Here is a 25,818-nt window from a genome sequence, read left to right on the forward strand (position 1 = left end):
CTAAAGATTTCTTAAGATTTCTTTCATTTCTAAGTAGTTAGTTATCTTTGAATTTATATTCTCCATAACGATTTCTATAGAATATTATGTCAAGTTTATATAGACTTGAATACGCTAATACAAATGAATATTAACTAATAATAAAGCACATCATTAATTTATTATATTTGTTTAAATTCAAATAAAAGAGCCCGAAAATTATTTAATTACATTTTCTAACGACATAATTATGTTAATTAATAACGGTTAAACAAACTTAGAGGACTTTTAAGCGCCATAAGCGCTGCAAAACATTTTGAAGCTTCAATACATTTTCAAATTCAATGACAAAGACGCATCCATAAACAGCAGTGCAGTGCAGTGTATAGCATAATATTTTTAGATGTAGAAAATAAGTGACATCTGCATATTTATTTAAACCTAAGTTGTATATATCGTGCATATAAAAGGTAATATTATTATTATTTTTATTATCACTTTAAATCGTATTCATCATTAACTGTAGTAATATCTGAAAACTCGTTTGTAGGTTAGAGTAGTGCGATATAATATGCAGAACAACCCCCAGGAGCTTTCATGGCAGGCGATCCAGACTATTGTTGGGGTTAAACTACCACCAAATGTTTTACGATTTGATGATATTGGATTCCATTTAGTCAATAATTCGGTTTCTAGCGCCGAAGATTCTGACTCGGATGTGGAAATTGTTGAAAATGATTGGGAGTCTGACAACAACGTATCTTCTAAGCCTGAAAACTCGGACAATGAAAAGGCATCTCCAGACAGAGAACAAAGCGTATCGCCCGTACTTCATCTCGTAGAGCCTGATAATAATAATTCGAGTAAAATTACATTAGATTACAGAGACTATTTAGTGAAAATGGATACCAAAGATAATCTGGATAGAGACCAAATAACGCAACCGCAAATGGATGATGCTGATAGTTCCAATGGAAATGTTATGTCAATTGAGAACTACCTGGAAGTTACTCTGTCAACCGACTCTGAGGCTAGTCATACCTGTAATCAATGTAACCAGATGTTTTCCAGTGAACAATTACTCTCTTCACATGAATGTAGTGCAAGACCCACCGAAGAAAAAAAATACCCATGTCATGTGTGTTCAGAAAAATTTCCTAGTTACTGGGAACTTAGAAAGCACATCAATAGTCATTTCCCTGGAATGCTAGACTCAAAATCTAGCTTTTGTCACCTCTGTCAAAAAGATTACACCAAGACAGGTTTCATGAACCACTTACGAAAGCACACAGGGGAGAGACCATTTGTTTGTGAACTTTGCCATAAAGCATTTTCACAATCAAGCTCTCTCTCTATACACATGAAGTTTCATTTAAATGTGCGTAAACATGCTTGCACTGTTTGTGAGAAAAAGTTTGTAACTAAGAGTGAACTCTCCCGTCACATGACAGTACACACTAAACAGAAGTCTTATTATTGTGGGGTGTGCGATAAAGCTTTTACTCGCTCTGATAACATGAAGAAACATGAGAAAACACATGGTTGACAAATTGTCTCAAGTTTCTTATTTAATGTTAACAGTATCACACACCACAGAACTATGCATTTATGACACATTGAAATTGTTGCTGCTCCATCCTTGAATGTATATTACTCAAACTGTTGTGTGTGTTACTCTTATCATGGAGCTGTTGTTTCCGATTCTCTAATTGCCAAAAAGTTTTAGTCATATGATTTTTTATGAAAATTTTCATTGTTTTATACCAAAATTAAAGGTTTGATCATCTAGTTCATAATTTAGTCATTATAGTGTGTTAATGTGAGTGTTTCACTCATGGTGTGCCGCTGAAGTTGCTTTTGAGTTAAGGAATTTATTTATGCGATATATAAATGCATGTTTGGGATACATCTAATGTTAGTTAATGCCTTCACGGGTGCTTTAGTATAGTCACACATATCTCAACAAAAGTTGCCTTCTAGATATGATAAAGTGGATTATTATCTTGTGAATATAGGTCAATTGTCCAAAGATTCTTATAGCCTTGTTTGATGAAGAAATTGGGGCTTTCACATTTGACACAAACTTACACTAAAGCAAATAATTGTTCCTGCTTTTCTAAAGAGCTTTAATATAAATATTTATATATATTTTTGTAAACCTTTACTTCAAGGTAAATGAATGCCAAGTGACCTTTTGCCAAATTTTAGATAAGTATTTGAAGTGATTCTTGAAAACTACTTTGTAACCAAAGCAATAATTTCTTATGTGCCTAATCATTGTTTTATAACTGCAACAAATACCAAATAATTTTCTAGATTTTAGAAATTGCATAGATGTTAATTTAGACATACCAAATTGGAATTTTAGTCAGTAATTTAATGTTTACAATAATTATTATTATGCTAGCTCTATTTCATAGCACCAAAATTATTTCCTGTCTAATGGTCTCATAAGCAGAGTATAGTTTAGCCATTTTGAACAACTAGTATACCTTTAAGTGTAGTTAGTAATATAGACAATTCAATTAAACAGATTGATTTATGATCAAAACATCACAAATGTGTAATGGTGACAATTTAATTTTTTTATAGTAAGTTTTAGAGAAATAATAGTTAATAATAAATGACAAAGTCAAATATTTACTATCATTCTGTATACAAATGTTAAAAATTGCATGATTTTAATTGTGTAATATTTTAATACAAACAATTTTTATCATTATATAATGTAAATTTAATTTAAAGTTGACATATTATGGCTATTAAACCAAAGTTGTATTTATTGGCAGTACCACAAAAAGAAAATAAAAAGCTGTTTGTCAAAACCACAATATTTTATGACAAGTTTTATATACTTAGGAGTTTTATATACTTAGGCAATAACAACATTTTATTATATTTATTATATATTTAAACATTTAGAGGTTTAGCTGCATGACCTGTTTGTAGAATTAAGTATTTAGATTGAGCCAAATAAAAAATACACAAAAATCTACAAGACTGACATTAATATTCAGAGTAGATATTAACTTGTGCACAAAGAAAACCTTATATTTATTGAACCCATAAATGTAAAACTGCAATTATTTATCAAAAATGCACCTTGTTATAAACTCATCATGACAATTAGAATAAGACCCTTTTAATACGAATATTGAACTGTTTTATGAAAGAAATGTAATTGTCGATTTTATTAAAGAGTTGTTTGTTGCAAGCCATCTTTTATTTATTTTGTAACTAAATAGGTTATTTTCCCTTTGTTCTAGGTTACGCTAACGATGTCGGCCAGGTTGCGTAATCTTAATCCATATGAATTACATAAGCATTTAGTTAATATATATTGTTTGAATAAAAAAGGCTCCACTGCGAATCTTAAACGCGACAGTTCCAGAGATCGCACTGACCTTGACATCATCAGAGAAAACCACAAATTCCTTTGGGAGGATGAAGATACAGCTGATACTTGGGAGAAGCAACTAGCTAAAAAATATTACGATAAACTCTTTAAAGAGTATTGTATCTGTGATTTAAGCAGGTTTAAAGAAAACAAAGTAAGTCCGATATCTCTGTTTATGGTAGAACGATTGCTAGTGCAGAGGTAATGTTCACCACAAATACGTAGGTTGTTAATCAGCAAGTTTATCGCGGATCCATACACGAGTAATAATAACGGTCATTTCTAAATACGCACTGGTACTATTTTCATTCAAATAATGCGACATTGGAGATGAAATTTATGTTCGTAACGGTCTCCCCTAAGCGGAGGTTAAGCTGGGGAGGTTCCCTCGTGGAATTCAATTAAGTTTTTTTTTGCGTTTGAGACCTTCCTTTGTATTATATTCTGGGGTGTGTAACAATATAACCATAGTGCCTTTTTAGGCTAAATATAGCCCCTGTGCGTTCACCCGCACCGTTACGTAGTTACAAGAGCACATCTGCCTTAATCTATTCATATCATGGTATTTTGTATCAAAGACAAAATTGTGGCAGCGTTACATTAAAGTTAGCGTTATATTAAGGTACTGATTACCAAACCAGAATTGTATTGGGGAAATCTAAATAATCGAGGAAACGTAGTCAAAAGTATATATATTATTCAAAGCATAGGTGAAAATAATGCGAAAGACTAATTAAATAGATTGGCCATAGTAAACGTTAAAACGAATAAAATATCACTTTTCAAATTGGGAATGTCAATCGAATTAGAAAATGTTTTCTCTTTTCGGAGCCAGTGTGTCCAAAATATTTTTGTAGTATTAAAATTGAATAGGGTAATAAAGAAAACCGAACTGCAGTAATAGCATTACACAAGTAAGAGCCAAATGCAATTTTTGAAACGCACACGTCCGCTTGGTATTAGTCGAATGTTTGTATACCAGTCTATTAATAAGAATAGTGAAACCTCTGTGTGAGACAGAAAAAGATCTAACCTTCTACGTAGTATTCGTACAACAAAGACGTGGAAGAAAAAAAATCGAAATAATTTCTTTTCGAGCGCAAACCATTTTATTTTGAGAAATTATATTGTGCCTAGAACTATGACACGTATTTTTAGAGACAACTTGGGACTTGCAACCTATAGGAGACGCACTGGTTTTATTACCTAACTATCTATATCATTTAGCTAAAAATTTTTAAATGTATAGGTAAGTACTGTTTCAACGAGCAGATTGACCGAGTTGTCTAAAGTTCTACAGAAGCTTCCCTTTTAGTCATTTAATTATGTGGGCATATTACCTCTCTAGGATTGATTGACTGTGCCGTATTTTTGTAAAAATAAGGTGACAAAATAACTTCACATGTGTATAAAAATAGATTTGTGAGAATGTGGTTGAGCATCCTAACAATACAATGTTCTATAACCAATTCCATCAGTAGCATTCAGCACCAGATTATAAAACTCAATTTATTTAGGCGTGGTCGAAAAACTAGCGTTTCAGTGTTATATATAGATGAAGTCTTCAGGGACTATTTTGGATCTTAATCTGCTGGATTATAATTCATGAACAGTTTCAGAGAGAATGGCATGCTCTAAACTCCATGATAATTTGAAGTCCCTGAAACAATCCATAACATTGGCAGTGAAGAATTTTCCCATTTAGAGAGAACATGGCTATTCATAACTGGCTTCAAAACTTTATTCAAATCAGTGGAGATCATTTTAAACGAGCTTCATGTATTGTTAATCTGTTAATATTACAAGTCTTGTGGTTCCAACTTGAGGACCCTTTGGCACCAAACGCCGTTACATACATTTTTATGAAGCGAAAATATTATTAACCACAGTCATTTTCATGTTATATTAATTTTCACTAGGAACGAAGTATGGAAATTTTGATGTTTAATTGATGACTTATTTTTGAAACAAAATTATCTTAAAATTCTGGCCATACGGTTATAATGAAAAATGAACAAAATATTGGTTTTAAATTTCTAATCTGTCATTTTTATATGATTGTGCATTGTATTTTCTTACTTTCCCGCCAATATATGATAAAATATTTTGTTAAAATGGAGCGGGGTGATAAAGAGATACAATTTGTAAATCCTCCATACTCTTGGTATCGTTGTACCGGGCTTTTGATTGGAGCAAAAACCTTCTGCGACAGATAAGACCGCGCCGTCCACGTAGTGTTTGTATGAAAAAGGCGATCGAAGCAGTAATGGAAATAATTCGAAGAAATCCAGTGCGCAAGGAAAAGCCAAAGATATTATCTCGGGAGACGAAGCTAGCTCCAAGCATCATGTCGCGTATTTTAAAATATGACTTTCGACTTGCAGCCTGTAAGAAACGCACTGGTATTTCTAAAACGATAATTTAAAGAAGAATAAGGAAGGGAATAAAATCAAAACAATTGCTTAAGCGATACGCACAAATAAATGTGTTTACGGATGAGAAAATTTTCGCAATTGAATAATATTATAACAAAGAAAATCACTGTATTTATACTGTAAGCTCTAAAGAAGTGTCCCAGTTAGCCAACAGAGTACAGCGCGGACATTATCCGACTTCAGTGATGTTTGGTGGGATGTTAGTTATGAAAATGACAGCCATATTTTTGAAAAAATCAAATGGTATCAAAACATATACACATGTATATCAAAGTACCATTTTTGCGAAGGTTTTTAAGCCACATAACAACACCATGTTCAATAACCAAGAATGGTCCTATCAACAAGGCTCGGCGCTGCGTCCACACAATCTTGATTAGAACGTTCCGGACTTTAACAAAGCTGAAAATTGGTCTTCATCTAATCCTTATCTTAATCCAATGGACTATTATTTATAATGTTTTAAACAGTAGGGCGTGCTCTAAACGCTATGCTAGTCCAGAGCCTCTAAAACAATTCATACGATTGGTAATGAAGAATTTTACTGTAGAAAGAATGCGTGATGCTTTTGATAATTGACCTAAAAGTTTAAATGACTGTATTTCACCCAATGGAGATCACTTCGAATGAGCCTTATATATTTTAATGTATTCAACTTACACAGTTATAATTATAAATTTTACGTGTAATAAAAATGTTGTTATTCTTTGAAACAATGTTTAATAACTATATATATTTTTTATTATTATAATTTTTGGTAAGCTACAAAGTTTAATACACTTTTAAACAGACGTGTGAACTAATAATATACTTATTAACTAATAATAATCAATTTCTATGGTTAACAAATATGCTAGAGATAAAATATATCAACGCGTTTCTTATAAGAATAGTTTCGTAAAATGTATTGTAAAGGAATAATGGGGAGATGACTAAAAATAAAATAATATTTTTTGAAACGACTGCAATTAACTGTTTCGAAAATCGTATGTCTTCCTTAAAAATATATATAAATTGCAACTACTTAATAATATTATAATAAAACATAGGTAGTCCAAAGTTTTTGTACATGTATATTTCACTTCTTTCATGTAGATCTAACTTGATTGCTTTTTCCGTCTCTTTACTAACGATTGGCCTACCAGAGCATGTCTGAAATATCAGACATTCTCTGGTAATTATAAAGTAATATGGACGTCAAATATGACGTCTATATTACTTTAATTAAAGCGTTGGACCCACCTGGCAGTTGCATTTTGTATTGAGTTTATAAATAGTACCGTTGTTTGTCCGTCCGCTCCGCTTATTCCAGTTGGTGAAATTATCTCTTCTCCGCCTTAATTTTGAAATGCTAGAGGACTAATGGAACTTGCTAAACACAGAACTGCCATAGATTTTTTTAAAGCGTTTATCCTTTAAGAGTAGAATTATAAACTACAACGTATATATGCTCTAAACACGGTTCACAAACAACGTAGCCCAGCGGCTTGCCATGTTGGAGCGGCCGTTGATAAGCCACATACACACAAAGAACGAATAACCGCAGGTACCAGAGTAGAACATCTTTACGTCCCTACAAGGTGTCAAGGAAAAGGCCAGTCAATGGCCAGTCGACGTCCTTCGGTTGAAATAGTGATTTACAATTACAATTTAATCAAATAAAGAAGACATATTATCTCTTTACCTCAAAATTATAAACAAAGCTGCGGTATCAAGTATGTATACCCTTTGGCATTCACAGCTGCACTGGGCTCAAGATGTTAAGAAGTCAGTTAAGGCCTTTAGTCTACCTTTATAATAACTAAGCTTAATTACTAACTTTCCGATTCACTGGACTACATTCATCAATTACTTACGTTAGTCTACGAATTTCTTTATTACTGATTAGATCTCGTAGAGAAATCCGCATTATGATTTGTGTTATTATTCAAGGTATTCTGCTTGACAATGTCTTGATAACATTAGGGTAACGTATCACAGGTACAAATCTGTGAAAGGCACTAAATGTTTAATTTATTTATAAATTTTATTATAAGGTAGCATTGCGTTGGCGTGTTGAACGAGAAGTGGTGTTAGGCAAAGGGCAGTTCCAGTGCGGCTCGAAGCAGTGCTCTCACGATCAAGATCTTAAGTCCTGGGAGGTCAACTTCGCTTATGTAGAAGGAAATGAAAAGAAAAACGCCCTTGTTAAACTTCGTAAGTTTAATGTAACGACCCACTATAAGTTCTGTTATTACAGGGCACGAGAACATGTTTACATACCTACGAAAGTTATTTTTAAATATAATGATATAATAAATAAAATTATCCCACATAATATATTTAATAAGTTTCAATACAACTTCAGTTTAAAAGCTAACATTTTTTATGTAGATTATTACAGTAACACTTTTTTTACGTTAGAGAAATAAACTGAACTCGCTCTCATACACGATCTGTGCCCATCATTATTGCATGGCAGAGCTTGGGAAGCGTTTTTTGTACACACTTACATTCTTGCCAGTGGCTGCCTTTCACGTAGCCCTGGTCTTGGAATAAATAAAAGGAAGGGAAAGCGCTTCTTGACGGATCGCACTTCTCTCGGCTTCACTTTACTTGGCGAATGGAACCTCGAATCTGTCACCCAGAGGTCAAGGGACAAACAAAACTTGCACGTACAAGTTTCCTTATAACTCGGACATAATTTTTGGTATTGTGTCCTATCATATATCGATCGTAAAGAATGATTATTTTACATTGCCTTTCCGCCATCTCATCTGCCGTCGGGAAATTTAGGGGGCAATTAAAGCCTGTTAATCAATAAATTTAATTTAAGTTGATGTTATTTTTAAAAGTAAATTAATAAATAATAATTGGGATCTATTTCAGGTTTGTGTCCGGAATGTTCCGAAAAATTGAATTACAAGTCAAAGAAACGTGAAGTTAAGCGATTGAAAAAGGGGGACAAAAAGAAGAAAAAGAAAGTTAAGAATGACCATGACGAACACGCTAACAGCAGTAACGAAAGTTCACCCGCTTATGAAAATCCACCAGAGCCAAGCACTTCTCAAGTATCGCAACCAGCGGAAAAAAACAGTGATGAATCCTTATGGAAAAAAGGTTAGTTACACAGATATCGTATTTTTGGCTTATTGAGGCGTTGTGAAAAACGAAAAGATACCTATGAATAAAATAGTAATTTATTGACTTCAATTTACTTTAACATTTAAGATACAAGACTAGAGTAATTTAGCTCAGACATTGTGACATATAGAGACGTGATAAAAAAAACGGAAATGTTAAATGTATTTGTAAAAACAAAGGCACAGACACTAATGCTTGTAGAATATAGATTCAATAAATAAAAAAAAGTGTTGGCTTATTAAAGAAGCACTTTTGATCCGAAAAATATCAGGAGGGCGAGTAAAATGAATAACTACGTCTGAGTATGCGCAAGAAAACTTAAAAAATGATTCTTTTTATTAATTATTTACCTATTAATGTATCACTGAAATCGCCCCTGTAAATTAGCGAAAAATTAATTTAGGCGAATATCCATCTGCATATCTAGACATTCGCTTAATAAATGACTACGTTTGTGCTGTCTAGATATCTTTTAAGATGCTACATTTTTATGGAAGAAAATGTTCATTTCTTAACGGAAGCGGCAAAGCCCCATAGGGGACACTAAAGTTTTTCTATTGACCCGATTCCATTGTTGGCTCAAAGAAGACGTTGTATGCAAGCCGCTTCCTGCCGGTGCTATTAGAAATGTTTATGTACCGCGTCCGCGTATGGGCGTCTTACGGCGACGCAGGCCACGCAAAGCGGGCGGGGTATAGCTGGTTATAGGAAAAATAGTCATAAAGATAAAAAAGGGGGCGATAGAATGCTTTGTTCTTCTAGAGCGCCCCTTGATTGCATAAAAGATTGGGAATCTATGATTTAGATTTTTTACAACAGAAGCTTGTGGTGTTACGCGCTGTTGTGTAGGAATTGTCTGATTAAATGCGTTACATACACCTCGCAATTTTATAAAGCCAAAAGGATATTAACATTTTAGTATTTATCAGAGCTAATAGATGGTGCGCGGACATTAATATCACAAATCTTTATAGGTGTACAAGAGGCCGAAGAAAAGACGCGTGAAGAAGAATTCGAAGAGTACTTAGAGGATTTGCTTCTTTGAGTTGTATAAAATAAAAGAATTTACTTTTTAACTGTGTTTATTTCATTTTTCACTTTACATTAAATATTTTGTGTGACGCGATAAAAATTATACAAAAATCACTCCCGATAAAATCACATAGTTTCGTTAACACTAAAGAATAACTATCAACAGTACTTTGAACCTAAAGTTGTACATCCATATTTATACTGAATAATAAAGTATATAGTAATCAACTTAATAACATTCGCACAAATTATTTAAAGTTATTATCTTGGACAAAAACATACTTATGTGAAAATGTTAAATGCAAAATATATTACGAATGCATATTTCTGCCTTTTCAATGCGGTAAACGTTAGTTAACTCAATAAAACAATTTAAAAGAACATTCAATAAAATAATATTTTTAACAAAATCAATACGCGTAATACAATTTTGTAAACTAGACTTAAACGATATGTAATTTGACAAAATTGTTTTTTTAAACAATAAATGGTTAAGTGCAATTAACATTAATAAAAACATAGAAAATTAATAACAAGTCTCTAATAAGCAGCGTAAATAATATTTTACTTTTTAATAAAATTAACCTGTTGTACTATATTCGCCGGACAGTTTCTTTGACTTAGATAAAAAAAAACTTTTTTTTATTCGCTTTATTGTGTTTCTGGATTTCGTACATTAATAATAAGATTTTAAATAAAACAGATTTTTCTTTCTAGTGGATTAAATGTCACATTTTGCATGGTCATTTTGCCAGCAATGTAACAGGACAGGACTAACTATTAAGTTGTGCAGTTGCTGATATTAACTCTGTCCAACGAATACAGTTTAGTAATGTCAAACGCGTTATTGAACAGGGCTACTCTTGAATTTTCCTTTTACGGTCTAAAATTCCTTACAACATTGTTTTGCAACTGCTCGACGTAACATTTACGGAATTAAAAATTTAAATACGGAAACACCTAAGCACTTACATATAGTAACAGCGTATATATCTTGGTATAAATAAAATTCGTTTCATAAACATTATTTAAAATCTAGGCCTTAATAGCAAATAACAACGACTACTAAACTGCTATAAAGGGCGTAGTCCTAAATTACACAGTCTGCTAGTGCCCTGTTAAGATGAATTTTAATGCGAATTAATTATTTGTTTTATATTCGTGAAGTTTATTTGTTTTGTCCTGATTTCGACACGTCTTCATCGTCGGAACAATCTTCGTCGTGTGTGTGTGTCAGCTGTCGCGGAGTCTCGGGCCGTACGTGCGGTACCGATTGTTGAGCCTGGGAATCGTGTAATTTTATATTTATCAACAAATAGCTACATGGCTTCCAAATTGAAGTGGCAGGCAACAAAGCACGGAACAGATGGCCTCTGGAGCCTTTAGGTCCTGGAGACCAAGAACCGGCAAGGGCAGCACAAGGCACTGGATGTTGGAAGTTTCCAGCCGGTCTTACTGGAAAACTATAGGATAGGCCAATGTCTAGCAGTGGACGCCTTACAGTTGAAATGATAATACAGATGTCAATGACAAAATTCGCTAATTTAATTCGCAGGACAGGCTTCACCTAAACATTGCCACGATGATTATGTCCTCGGTCCACCTAGTAAGGGTCCACCAACGCCACGTCTACTACTTTAAGGGTTACTGCAATTAACATGAAACGTAGCTGATTTCATTAATTACATTTTTTTCTAAGAAAATAGGGAGATGGCTTTAATGAAATACTAACACGTATATAAAAATGGTTCGCCAAACGCGATCCGCACACGGGACAAATTCAATTTTTCAATGTTTGTTAATGTTTATAAAACAAATGTGCTGATAAAGAAAAAAATAACCATGAAAATGTTAAAAACAATGCTTATTTTTCCATAAACTGCACGAACTCGAAAATCCGTTGCGCTATTTCGGTTACTTTCTTTCATCTATGTATCTACACGTTCTTCATTCGATACACTCAAAAAGTTCTTAACCAATTTTGTTACCTTCACATCAGGAAGTTCAGGCGTTCCTTGAGCATCTTCAGTGAGTTCTTCAGACAAAGCGGTGAAAGGTCGTTGCGCACTGGGATGTCTGGAACTAGAATACACCGTGTAATGAGTCTTACGCTGCCAACTCTGATAAACACATAATTGATGACGGCGTGAAAGAATGTTTTTATTCATTGAGATGATGCGTTTTAGCAATGTAAAGAAAGTTGGAACATAATTTATTTCAGGTTCCCTCCTGGAATGACGGAACTACAATTCGTTGGACTGTTATTATTATTAATTATAATTTTTACATTATTAATAACTTTTGAAAGTAATTTCTCTACAACTTCGAAAAGCGTTAGCACTGGAAGAAGTGTAGGGAGAATTTGTAAATCAAATATATGAGAGTTGATGTAAATAACAAAACAATATAATATAGTGGTACTGTAACCGCTGCACCGTATGTTAGGAAAGCGCTGCGTCCTTTGACGGTGAACTGACAGAACCGAGATGTCGATATTCCTCCGCCTCGCCGCGCGCATACCTAAGGCGCGGTACATCGGTTTCGGTATCACTAGTATAAAATAGATAATTTTGCTCATATATGTTAATTCTATAAATTATTTACACTTAATATATTACTTGACATTAAAATATAAATATATAAAATGCATTGTAATTACTGGAAAGAAATAATTCCCAATATTATGTAATTTATGCTGTTGATTAGTTTTATAGACTTTAATTATGCAAAGATACATTATAAGAAGTTGGTTTTGCAAATCGAAATAAGAATTGATATTTGGTTTTCTTTTTGTATATTCTATGTGATTTGAGTTGATCATCATGTTCTGATGTGATAGATTTTCTACTGTGATAAAGGTTTTAGTGATAGATATTCTGTTGTGATGGATGTACTGGTGATAGATGTTCTGATGTGATAGCTGTCATGTGGTGGTGGCTAACCGATCGATGGTGGGAGTGTCGACGGTGAAGCGCTGCTCGTGCGCGACGGTAGACTCGTGCGGCATGAGCATGGCGGGCGCGCGGAACATGTAGCAGAACGGGTAGTACATCAGGTTGAGGAACGACGCCGCGTACAGATCCGCGTACCTGACCACCTGCACACACACATCCACACACTATTTGATAAAGTACTACATTTGATGAGCAATGTAAAGTATTGCTTAAGGTTTAGTTCAGCTTATAAACGCCTATTGTCCATAACACGGGCCTGTTAAACCAGTACAATTTAATTTTTAATCAAAATACAATCAAGCTTAAAACATTAGGACGCTAAATTATCAAAACCGTTTCAGCCGTTGGACGTCAAAAAATTTTCAATTATCCTGATTGCCTGCAGCTTACATCCAGCACTTTATCATAATCATATCGTTGTCAATAGTATTATAAGGAGAAAAGAGCGGATGGTGTTTTTCAAAAAAGAGATGAAATATTACAAACACATTACATTACAGTTGCACAAAGTTATTTGTCGTATCATATGAAAATAGTTTTATTATAATTACTTAAGTACCAAAAGAGGTCAACTCGTTGTGCCGAAATTTATTTTAAAATCTAATTCATCTACCCCAATATGTATATGAAACGATAGCCACGAGAATAGTACAAGTTTCCTGAAGTTTAATAAAGTAAAATAGACATGAATTTGACAATGTAAAGGAAATTTTCTGACATCCCTTACTTTGATTTATGTTATAGTATATAAGTAATAACATGACGAACTTGTGACGAAAAGAATGTTTGTCGTGATCCCGAGCGGAACAGGGAGCCCAGCATGCCGTACGCGAGATCCATTTTGTGAGTGACGTCGCGTATAGATGTCCGCAGCTTTGAAATGTCCGGCTTCTCCTTTGTGCTTGAATCCAAATCTCTGTTGAAGATGAATAAAATAATACAGATTAAAATTGTGTTCATTTAACCGCACTTTTATAAATGAACGAAGAGATGATTTTATTAGACGACAGTAATTGTAAAAAAATTTAAAATGGGTTTATATGAAAATTACTCGCAAACCTTTGGTCGTTGCCAACTTTTTTGAACGGTTTGCAAATAATAATTTACGATATTTTTTAAATTTAGAACAAAGAAATGTTTAATAACGCCAATATAGTCATCCGTGCATGTTATAGCTTGCTTTACAATAAGCTTATTTAGTAACGTATACAACACAGTGATGTAATAAGCGACATTTAAATAGCACAAAAGATTCCGTTGACGTCACGTGTAATGAACCGTATCATGGAATAAAACAAACATCGACATCCTGAGGTCATGCACTACGGGCAGTTATCTCACTAATACGCGCTATGAAAAGCAAATTTTAACTCGACGCTTAAAAACTTTAAAATTGTCAATCTTGAAATAATTAAATGAATCAAATATGGCTATCGCTTTTATTACAAAATTAGCTATTCCCAGTCTGCTTCAATGAACACGCCTTTCCCCCGTTGCCCGCGGAATTTCGTAAAATCTGTTCTTAGCTGATTTCTACTCGGCGAAAGGAACGTTCTTCCAGAATTTCAAATCTCTGAGCCTTGTGGTTCTCAGGTTTTCGAAATCATAAATATAGATAAAAATGTGTGTAAATGTATTATTTAAATTATATTAAACAAATTTTAATATTAATTTTGAATTTAACTTCGAATTTATAATAATCAATACTCAAAACAAATACTAATCTCACTCAAACTCATTGTAAACCTTTCGAAGACAATTTCTCCAGTTTTTCTAAATCAATATTTTAAGTATTTTTTGGTAATAAACGTAAACATATTAAGTATTTATGTTAAAAAACTTGAAACTCTATGACTTTTAAATTATAATTAATTATATTATTATCCTCATAGAAAGAGAACTATTTGACAGGAACGAAATTGAACTCCTCTCTAATGAATTACTCAACCTTAAAAATCTGAGAAGAGCCAGACACACATACTACTACGTTTTCAATATGCAGTTTTATATATTATAAATCAAATCTCAAACGCGATCATTTCATACGATAGATTATTTTTTTGTTCTTACTACGTATTTATTCTACCCATACTCGTATACTATGCTAACATGTTGGAGGTCAAATAAATTATACTAAAAGTTGTTATTGCGAGGTGTTAAAAACTTGTTTTTGCATATTAACTTTTACTAACCAGTCTGAATTAACGCGTAATAGTTGTCTGTGCTGTATTTTAAGTTATTTTTAGACGAACATCTATCTATGTAATAATAACGTGGGAAATAATTACATTACACAACAACTTAAAAAAAAAGATTTAATTTTATTAAAGATTAAACTAAATACAAAAATCTGCCCTAAAAATAGAACATTTAAAAAAATACCTGATGTATTATTGTCATTTATCAATGACAATATTATATCAGGTGCAGGCAGATGTTTACAAATGATGTAGAGTAATTATTTTGGTAATAATAACAAATTACTCACTTATACATATCTCCCAACTGAACGTCCAGGTTTTGCAGCTGAGCGAACAGCTGGCATTTGTCTGTCCAAACATGCAACTCTTGCACCAGCTCTGGAACGATCAGGAATGTTCTCCAGCCTCCGATCTTCTTCGATTTGAGTATGTCGCCGAATATGTGATCACCAATGTATAGAACGTCTTTGCCCTTAGCTCCAATTAATTCGGTGAACACGTCGCATGAACCTTTACAAAAAAAAGGAGTTAATTTTATAAAATGATAATTAAAATAGTTAAATCTTTGCACAGAGAACTTAAAACTAAGATGTGTGTTATTCTCATCATACTCGTATCATTAATAATTTAAATATATAGAAACAAATATTAGGATTTACCACGATGTCGAGTTATTTGTTTATTTTTAGACAGGCCAATAACATAACACATACATGCTTTTTAGTTCCACACAACTTTATACAAATTTAAATTTTGCCTGTAGTAGGCGTACATAGCACTGACCACAACAAATCTAGCCTTTAATTAAAAGTAATAAATTCATACATAAAACTCTCTTAATGTATAAATAGTAATAAACAAAATACAAGTAATCGACTTCAAACAAATATTTGCTTTAAATTTTAAAAGTGATAAAATATTATTAATTCTATGTTTACTGTAGTAAAAAAAAACCTCAAATAAATTCCTAATCTACTGAAGTAAAAGGATTTAAGTCTCTCTATTTCTTGTTTTTAATTTATTTTTTAAATAGGACATTAGACATCAGTTTTGCTCATCTAGTCAAGTCATTGATGTGCCAAACTGTGATTACTGATTACTTGCTATCCAGCAAAAGCTATCCTTAATGTAATAATAACTTGAATCAAGTCGCAACTAAATATCCCAAAAACTTTTTGACTGCTTGACTGATCTGCGCTGTCATATACAAATCACTTAACTAAATTACCTTTTCTCCTTTAAATCGCATCTTCTCATCAATGAATTGTTTTGGAACATTCGAATGTTCTAACACAACTCATTGATATAGAAATAAGTATAAATATTTCTCTTATTTATAATAAAAATTATTGACCACTTGTCGAGAAAACTATTTCCGTTACATAAAACTATTACGTTTGACGAGCGATTCTACATGAAGTATGGTGATGAAATTTATTGAGTGTTCTTTAATTTCAAATAGTTTTACCTCCAGAATACACGAGTCCTTCGTGAAGTGGTCCGACGTGATGACCCATCTTCAAAGCACCAGTCAGTTTGTCCACTTGTCGTAGTGTGGTACCCTCTCCGAAGAACAATGGCTTTTTCGCGTCCACGACAATATAGTCAAAATACGTTTTCCAGTTTCTATGAGGATCGCTAGGCTACAAAAATTATATTTTTTATCGTTACTTTAATTAACAATTGAAAAATGCACTTTTAAGTGTCGTAAGATGAATTAAGTCGCTTAAACTCGGTACATCGAACCTACGATGATCAATTCATATCTATCTATGCTATACACTTATTTTTAAGAGCTAACCAAGTACTTAGTCCCGACGATATATCTGGCAGCAAAATAATAGACTTGAAATTTGGTAGGAATATTCTTACACTGAGTAAAGGTCGGCTAAGATTCTTCTTCTACTTTTAGACGCCCACTGTAAGGCTTAGGTCTTCCTCAAAAGCGGTCACGATGACCGGCAAAGCGCTGCCCGCATCCAGCGACTTACTGTCACCTTAACTATGTCGCCAGTCCACCTAGCGGGGGGCCTGCCCACGCCCCGTCTACCAGGTCGTGATCGCCGCTCAAGAATCTTTCTGCCCCAACGGCCGACGGCCGTTAGACGAGCGATGTACTCCACCTACAGCCACTTCATATGAGCAATCGTTCGAGCTACGTCGGTGACGACCCGGGTTGAGATAGCGTGAGGATAAAAAATGTATATAGCTCTTATGGATTATACCTAACTTGGCCGGAATATTTTATTAGCATGTTAAATATTAACAATAAAGAGAATGAATTCTATGAAAGTACATACACCCACACATGGCAGTGTATTATATATTACGTCATTAATAATACATAATTTAAGCGTAAAAGCCAAACGAATAATCATTTACGAGACACTTCGAAAATATAACGCTAGAATGTTTCACATCATAGTAATTATCAAAAGTTTCTCACGATTTTTTATACAAAAATATTCGATATGATAATTAATAATATGAGCATGTTTTTATTTTTAAAAGTATCGAATATTTAAAATTATACGAATTTAAATGAAATTATTTAAATAAATGTTTGTAATGAGTTTCAACTTTGATATTTTACTTAGGAATGTAAATGTGATATTTTTGTAATGTTACAGATCCAAGTACTTTTTTTTTAAATGAACTTGTTAAAATAAATATATGATAATTTAGAGACATTCTGTGTATGAGTGTATATATATATGCAGGGTGTATATATATATTAATATATATACCGTACACGGCTGTCTAAAGTTACAAACTTTATGAACTGCTCTCGGGTTGGGAATCAGAATGCTAAATGCATTTTAAGTAAGAGACAAACCAAGGTTACATCTCTAGAACTTTGGACGCAGATGGAGGTATCCATGGAGCATCCGCCTTAGCAACTTAAGAGCTTGACATTCCCCTAATCCGGTGTTTGGAGTTATTTACCAGTCAGTGCCAAGGATTCTGAGGGTGCCCCAAGCTTATTTAAATTAAAGAGTATAAGCCTGAGCGAAATTCGCGCTTCACAATTACAAACCTGTCTTACTAAAGCTAACGAGCAATTCGTATTAATTCGTGATAAAAGATAAGGCAGACAGTTTCTAATAAAACCTATTAATTTCATAATAACAAGTTTCTTAAATAATTTTATTAATCCAACTAATTATCATCGATTTCGTTAGCAAACCGGTTAGCAATACCACAACGATAACGCGACATTCCAAACCCACTTTGTTTCAAAACATAAACCCACGCTCGCTAAATAAACATGCAACTACCAATCGATTACAGACAGACAAAGTTAATAAATTAAACACCTACTTCCCGAGCGAAACTCAACTGTTATTGACCTGAATTACTGGGAAATGGAGATAACCTAACTTTCTATACTTGAAATGAATCATCGGTATGAAGAATAATTCATGTAATACAATGAAGGTAGAAATCCGCAGACGAACGAAAGTAACTAATATAGCGCCGCGAATTGGCTAGACGCTGGGTTGGAAATCTATAGGGGATACCTATGTCCAGCTGTGTACGACCTACGGTTTAAATTGATGATGTACATCATAATAGAAAAAAGAAAAAAACAAATCAATTATAAAACCTTATATTACCCTATTTTGATATTTCTGTCAACGCTCTACGTATTTATAGCCCTGCCGAGTTTGAAAAGGCAGAGCAATGAAGCAGCTTTTCTCTGCTCTCCTTACTAAGATCGTTACAATATATACTTGACCAAACTGCGAGAAAGGCTACAACTTAGATCGCTTGGCAAACGCTCCAAGGAATGACTGAGTTGCAAGTGTCCCTGCGTAGGAACTTCAGCTAGAGCTGTCACAACACGTTTAATCGTTTTGATGTGCATATTTATTTTTTCGCTTCATTTATCCAAACTGTGATCTAACTTAAAGGAACTTAAGATAATAGCGAACAACAATAAGGGCTAAAATAGGAATTTGCGTGCTTATTGGTGATCGCGTTATTTCAAATTTACGTAAAAAGAGATTTTTTTACAAAGCACCGATAGTATACTACTCAAAAGTGTTTAATAGAAATATTAATCGCCTGATTCGACGGACCTTGCGGAAGTCCATCCTAAGTAAGAAAAGGACCAATATTTAGCCACTTCCGCACATGCAGTGGTAGTCGTGCAACAAAGTGCACCTTTCAAAAGTGCCGATTGTGAAAAACCGAAATGCCAAACACAGAGATATCAGACTCTGTGTTTGGCACTAATCGGTGTATCGTAACTCGAGGGGTGAAACACGTGTTTAGTGATTTGACGGTGGCGGTTCTGTGATTCGTATTGTTTGCCGCATACGCATTTGTCAATGGGCTGGCGGGCGGTGCACTTTATTGCACGACTACCACTGCATGTGCGGAAGTGGCTAAATATTGGTCCTTTTCTTAAATCGGATATTCGTATTGATATTTTAGTAAATTTGAAACGTTGGCTTATTGTGGAAAGCACTTACTTTACAAAGCACCTAAAAGTACCAGAGCATATAACAGTCAAGTAAACTTTAATATTAGTTAATTGTGTTAGTGTATCCATTATTAATTTGTTGAAGCCGACTCTATAAATTTAAACTCGATAATTAACTTGCATCAGCTTTGCACTAGTTTAATATGCGACTCTGCTTACGACGTTAAGATATATCAATTAAGTTTACAGCCAATGCTTGGTTTACCGACACGGATTGTATTCTAAGAAGGTAAGCGTAGGGTTTGCATCCGGCGAGAGATAAGTGACGGTAATAAGAAATACGTTGTTTACTCAATAAATTATTCTGATAGTGGTGCAACTTTGTCATGAACCGTACGTAGGTATAGGCAAACCTTAAGGAAAATTCTTTTTTTCTCTTTTATAAGCCGCGTTTGTATAATTTTTCTAATTTAATTTTCTACCAATATAATGAATTAAACATCACTTTAGTATGAACCATATAATTAGACCAACCGTATATTTATTCAAACACGTGTAGAGTAAACAGGATTAGCAAAAAAAATATTTACGTGGTTCAGCAGTTGCAAATTTTTCAAAGATATTTTAATGAAATTATATGCTAAACGTTAACACATATATACATATATATATACTTGTCAATGATTACGCATAACTATAACCCATAATAGACAAAATGTACAAATAGTTTAACGGCCGTCGTGAACCGGTTTATTAGCCTTTCTCGGACAATTTGGACGTTTTACAAGCATGACGCACGGCTGCCTCGTAAACAACTACTTGCTATAACGTCTCACAAAACATTAATGGCTGTTCAAATTGAAATTATTTTCAAAGGCTGTTTTTATTTTCCTAAAATATCTCAACAATTAATTAAAAACATTAATTAAACATAGATATTTTAATTTCTCCACGACTAAAAGATCTAAACTCTTGCAAGGTCTTTGAGACACCGCACTAAATCTCGACAAATTTTAGGAAAAAAACGATCGCAATTATTATTGAACCTTAAACCTTTGTTGTTATGTTTACTGAATCTGCTATAAAATTGGAAAATAAGGAAAAAGTTTCAGTGATTCAGGCAAATTTCGAGTTCTCGACTGATATTTTTAAGCTTAGTTTTAGTAAATCTAACGCTTGGCTGTTTTACAGTATAATTAGAGTTTTGAGCAGTGATTATCAGTATTAGAGCCTATATATATACAGTATAATCAGAAAAGTTATACACATTGCCAAGTAATATACTATATATATACCCAGATTACGCGGTGACATACAATGAATAAAAAAAAGATTGCCTAAACTCATTATGAGGAGCCGGACCACGAAGGCGATGCACTAGATGTAGAAAGGAAATTAGAACTACTGTAGATGTTTTACATTTTGTCAGATTTTAGCGTTGCTTTCAATTTAATAATCGTTTGACAATGAGTTCATCGAGATTGCAACTGTTTGCGAGGTGTATAAATATGTAAATGGTTTACCTGGGCGCCGTGCGGGAAATCGAACAAGTAATTCATGATTTTATCTGTAAAATTATAGTCGCTGTTGGTAAGTAAAAATAGCTTTGCTCCACTCTCTCTTATTCTGGACAAGAACATTGGCAGCCTCTCATCTTTCTTCAGATATAAATCAAGGTTTTCTATAGTTTTTGACTTGAGATTTCCATGTATATGTACATAGTCTACCGCACTTCGCACATCTTGGAATATTGACCTGAACGACATGGCTAGATCCCCACATCTAACCCCTGTCTTCTCTCTGTAATCAAAAGGCGCGAAGAAATATTATAAAACGATACTATCAATCAGATAACAGTTACAATTTTTAAATTTATTTTGTCTAGCTATAAAGGCGCGTACCTTGTATACTGCGGCGAGTTTGTAAAGAAATCAATCAGACAAGCTATTAAATACGTTTCTGGTAAATTAAACAATGTGTTTAACACGTAAACTCTTGACTCGTCGAGGGTCAAGAACTTATTCGGATACAACTCGTAAACCTGCGAACTGAAAACAACAAATAAAATTAGTTTTACGAACATCATTATAAAGAAAGAAATATAAAAAAATGGAAAGAATTGAGAATTTCACGTACTGTTTTAAGAATTCAAATCCATGCACACAGACGAGAATATTACCATAAGCATCTACTTTCAGTAAGTTTCCATACAAAGTGTCGAACCATAGGCCTCTGAAATAAACATTAGAGAATAACGATATTCAGTTTAATAACAAGCCATTATAAAAAAAATATTCAAAATTATAGAACGGCTATACTTTTTACAAACTATTAATATAAAATGTTTTTAACAGCACAAAACCAATTTTGACCACCAATAATTTTATATCTATTTTTACAATAACGTTATATTTAGAAAATTAATAATATTTAACTGTCAAATAAGACACAATAACCTTCGTCGTGTTTGTGTAATGCATATAAAATATACTAACCTGACAGGAAAAGAAGGATCGTATTCGAATTCTAATATTTCACGTGGATATCCCAAATCCACTAATCTCTCCTTGGTTAAATTAAAACCTAATGTTTCATATTGTGGCGATTTGTATTCTGAAAACAATATAAGTAAAGTTGTTAAAAAATATGAAAAATAAATTGAGCATATAAACAATTTTGAACGATAATTTGCAGACTATATTATTATACCATACGAAAAGAGTATATAAAATGTAGTCGTTTCATATGAAATATGTACATGTTATAGAAAAAAAATAGATCCGGTGCCAAATATTGCTTACGTACCAGCCAACGTATAGTCCATATCAAAACCGTAAAACTTCACATTTTCCAAGTGCAACGACCTGTTCACGAATATTCTGTAACAAAGAAAAATATACCTGTATTTATATCCGAATATGGACACATAGTAGTGTGACAGTTTCATTTTAAAATTAATTATTGTAATTCATTGAAAGATTTTAATGGCGTTGACAATTTCGCTATTCCAGTTTATTATTTTTTTAATTTTATTTCTCTGTCGTATAAATTCTAACGTTTAATTAAAAATAATATTCAATAACGTTTTGCGAAGTAAATTTAGATCATTCGCGTGTCACAGCAGTGTATTAAAAAACTGAGTCGGAACAATACTCTCGTTTCGGGTTTCAAGTGTAGGTCAAGACGTTTATATTTTGGGTCAAGTCTATGAATCTTATACTAAACGTTCAAGTAGCCATTTCCATTCCAGACTAAAGTTTAATTTTTAGTATTTTTTGTAGGTATCCATTATTTTAAAATTAAGCAGTTTCAACTTGTGCGGCTATGTTGTAATTCTTAATTGATTGATTGAAGTACGAAGTATCTTGCAACATTAAAAAACGAATAAACTAAAGCAGACCTCTAACATACATCTAAGTCTTTTTTACACGGTAGACACGTTCCTTAGAAAAGCGTGCAACTAAATCACGTAAAAAATACACGTCACAAATGCAAAATTTGGCTACATGTTCCACAATTTTTAAATATCATGTAAGATGATGAAACTCTAGATATTTACCCAAAAAAAAACGTGCAAAGGAAATAATATTGAATTCCATATTACGTAGGGATAAAACAAAAACATTTTTTTTATAATAAAGTTAAAATGTACATTAATTTTCAAAGTTCAATACGTAACTACAAAAAATACAAAAGTATAAATTCAAATTATGAATATAAATCAGTTTTGTAACTATTCTTCGCTACTCGACAAGCGTGCACTTTTAAACTGTTGAGTTTGAAGAACTTCCTATTCCTTCAATTGTATTTTTTGCGGCATAAATTTCTGAAAGCACTGCTAAAATTATATTTTTTTTAGGAAATCATGCTAGAACTAAAACTTCATGTAAAAAGTGTATTTATTCTTATTAGTGAAACAGCGTTATCTTAAAATCGTGTAAAGAAAGAGTTGGGTGTACTTTTGGCTTATATTGCCAAAAAGGGCAAAATAAATAGTGTAACAATCCCAAGGTGACCTGTGGATTATAAATGCCAATCTGAAAACAATAATTGGCAATGCCAAAACAAATATTGGGGAGTTTTACACACGAAATTAACTGTTTACTTCACTCCCGTTTAATTATTTGCTGCACCCTAATAGTAAACTAAATCTAGCCTCGTTTACAACCCAATAGATTTTATATTATACCATAAAGTAACGAAACGGAAATTGTTATCAACTCAAATATTAAAAAATATATCTAACCGAAAAGCCATATTTACGTTCTTCACTACAAAATATGAAATAGTATATTTTAATTAGTGTACGCAAATTCGACAATATCTTTATTTGAATAGGCATTTACACGCCACTTTGGAATCGTCAATTACTTTAAGATTATAAGTAATAAGCTACCGGCGACTCGGAATGCGGACCTGCTGCGAATAGCCGGCCGGTTGAACTTGCTCTTTTTAAATTAAAATTAACAATTATTGATGTATACATTATTATATCAACCATCTAAATAAATTAACAAACCCAGTTCCAGAAATTTCGATAAAATTATTCAGCTTCTAGCTATTGTTCCCTTCATCCCAATATATAATAGGTATTTATGTTCTATCGCCATCCTTCAATATCTCTATATGACCCCAACCTCTTTCAATGTTTAAACTTATTAAGTTATATAGATGACAACAATACATTAATCAATTGTTGCATTCATTTCATAAAATGAGGATAAATTTTATTATGCGCATATAAATAGTAATAATAATCGACGGTCTTGTTTAAATCGCAACAGTTGACCTCAACATCGTAAATAAACATCATAAATATATATTCGCGGCAAATTTCACTCGTTTTAATTCAAGGTTTTTTCAAAACTGCGCCTTTATAAATATCTGCCTTAAACCTAATTTTATATTTCAAGCGTAAAAAATTTATTGTGATAAAAATGTTATATACAATTTTAAAACTAAAAACTTGTTATATGCACGTTTATACTTATATTAATAGAACAAAAACTGACTGTGTTTGGAAAATCTAATTAAAAATTGAAGAATAATCAATGATAAAGCAAACAAACACTTAAAAGGAGGGATCATAATAAGACGTGGTTAACTGAAAAAAATATCAAAGTAGAAAAAGTTATGATTGCATTGTATCTTAAAATATTACTTGAATAAAAACAATGTTTACAACAACATAAACTTAAATACTGCTATGTACATAAAAGGGTTGATAAAAAATATGGTTAAAATTTATCAGTACATAACGCTTTCATTCTACAGCTGTATAAATTCAGACTACGTCATTACTATTTGAAGATTATTATACACCCGCAAAAACAGCCGATGTATTTACTGCAACTGAATTTGTAACACCCCGAAATATCTTATGTCGCGTTACATTATTTTAAATATCATAACCGTCCATCACTAAAATATATACAAAATGTTTGGTCATAGGTGTAAAAGGTTTAAACGAGTGAATGTACAGCACACTTTTCAGGAAAAAGCTTTTACACCTATCTCCAAATACGTAAAATTACTTTTTATTATTGAAATGCGACAGGCGAATAACACCTGCTATTACAGTTGATATATATTAAACAATAATTAAACATATTATATAATAATCCGAATTGTGAAAACAATTTGACTTTTGGATAAGGTGTACCATACATAAATTGACAGAAAGGAGCTAGCTATACATTCAGCTCTTTAAAGCTTTTACACCTATTTCCAATCACTGTGTGGAAATAATTCAGTAAAAGCAACTTTTTATTAATAAAACCATTGAAACATTAAACAAAATGTTCAAGAAGAACACCAACTTAATAAAGATGTAATAGTAATTTCAATCCAACCTTATATTACAAGCATTTTATATTTAAACATATTTTTAAAAAAAAATATTAATATCCAGAACAAATCAAACACATTTCTATTTCGTACTGTCTCTATATAAAACTAAGTAGTTTGAAAAGGATTTATTATATACTACTATTATACACTTTTCAGTGAGCTCCGTGAGTAAAACTTATTTTTGTAATAAAAATTGTTATTCAGCGAAAGAAACTTGCGTTTAATTGATGAGACAGGATTTCATCACTATTTGGGACGTCTAAATCTGTAACTTTGATTGGTCATGATTACACTAACAATAGAAGCATAGTCCGTTCCGTTAGTCAGCTGTCAATCCCCTTTCTGGTCCCCACCTCGCCGCGCTTACCTAAGGCGCGGTACAGCGGTTTCGGGGGCACTTAAATGGAATTGCTAGAAT

The 25,818-nt window shown here is 32.8% G+C and overlaps 3 protein-coding genes across 6 annotated transcripts in view; 2 read left to right on the top strand and 1 right to left on the bottom strand.

Annotated features, from left to right (window-relative positions):
• The first annotated feature begins 335 nt into the window (after positions 1-335).
• LOC137933774 (protein FRA10AC1) lies at positions 336-9,979 on the top strand. The gene is made up of 5 exons (XM_068777824.1): positions 336-449; positions 3,246-3,530; positions 7,848-8,007; positions 8,680-8,910; positions 9,909-9,979. The coding sequence occupies exons 2-5, from the start codon at positions 3,258-3,260 to the stop codon at positions 9,977-9,979; spliced, it is 735 nt and encodes a 244-aa protein (XP_068633925.1). The 5' UTR covers positions 336-449; positions 3,246-3,257.
• Positions 468-3,125, top strand: LOC137933772 (zinc finger protein 596-like). The gene has a single exon (XM_068777820.1). The coding sequence runs from the start codon at positions 551-553 to the stop codon at positions 1,523-1,525; it is 975 nt and encodes a 324-aa protein (XP_068633921.1). The 5' UTR covers positions 468-550; the 3' UTR covers positions 1,526-3,125.
• A 41-nt stretch (positions 9,980-10,020) lies between the features above and the next one.
• Positions 10,021-25,818, bottom strand: part of Nt5b (5' nucleotidase B) — a 28,769-nt gene continuing 12,971 nt past the window's right edge. For all 4 annotated transcript variants that reach the window (XM_068777672.1, XM_068777671.1, XM_068777674.1 and 1 more), the window contains 11 exons: positions 22,356-22,429; positions 22,046-22,163; positions 21,687-21,782; positions 21,452-21,598; positions 21,074-21,350; positions 16,590-16,764; positions 15,409-15,631; positions 13,689-13,836; positions 12,909-13,063; positions 11,955-12,048; positions 10,021-11,248 (listed from right to left, as the gene is read on the bottom strand). In XM_068777672.1, the coding sequence (XP_068633773.1) occupies positions 11,135-11,248; positions 11,955-12,048; positions 12,909-13,063; positions 13,689-13,836; positions 15,409-15,631; positions 16,590-16,764; positions 21,074-21,350; positions 21,452-21,598; positions 21,687-21,782; positions 22,046-22,163; positions 22,356-22,429 (1,621 nt within the window). In that variant the 3' untranslated portion in view covers positions 10,021-11,134. The remainder of the gene's footprint in view (positions 11,249-11,954; positions 12,049-12,908; positions 13,064-13,688; positions 13,837-15,408; positions 15,632-16,589; positions 16,765-21,073; positions 21,351-21,451; positions 21,599-21,686; positions 21,783-22,045; positions 22,164-22,355; positions 22,430-25,818) is intronic.

The sequence above is a fragment of the Battus philenor genome, unplaced genomic scaffold (genome assembly GCF_028537555.1).
Source record: "Battus philenor isolate CCGP_79_NKW_IND1 unplaced genomic scaffold, ilBatPhil1.0.hap1 SCAF_14, whole genome shotgun sequence".
NCBI lineage: Eukaryota > Metazoa > Arthropoda > Insecta > Lepidoptera > Papilionidae > Battus > Battus philenor.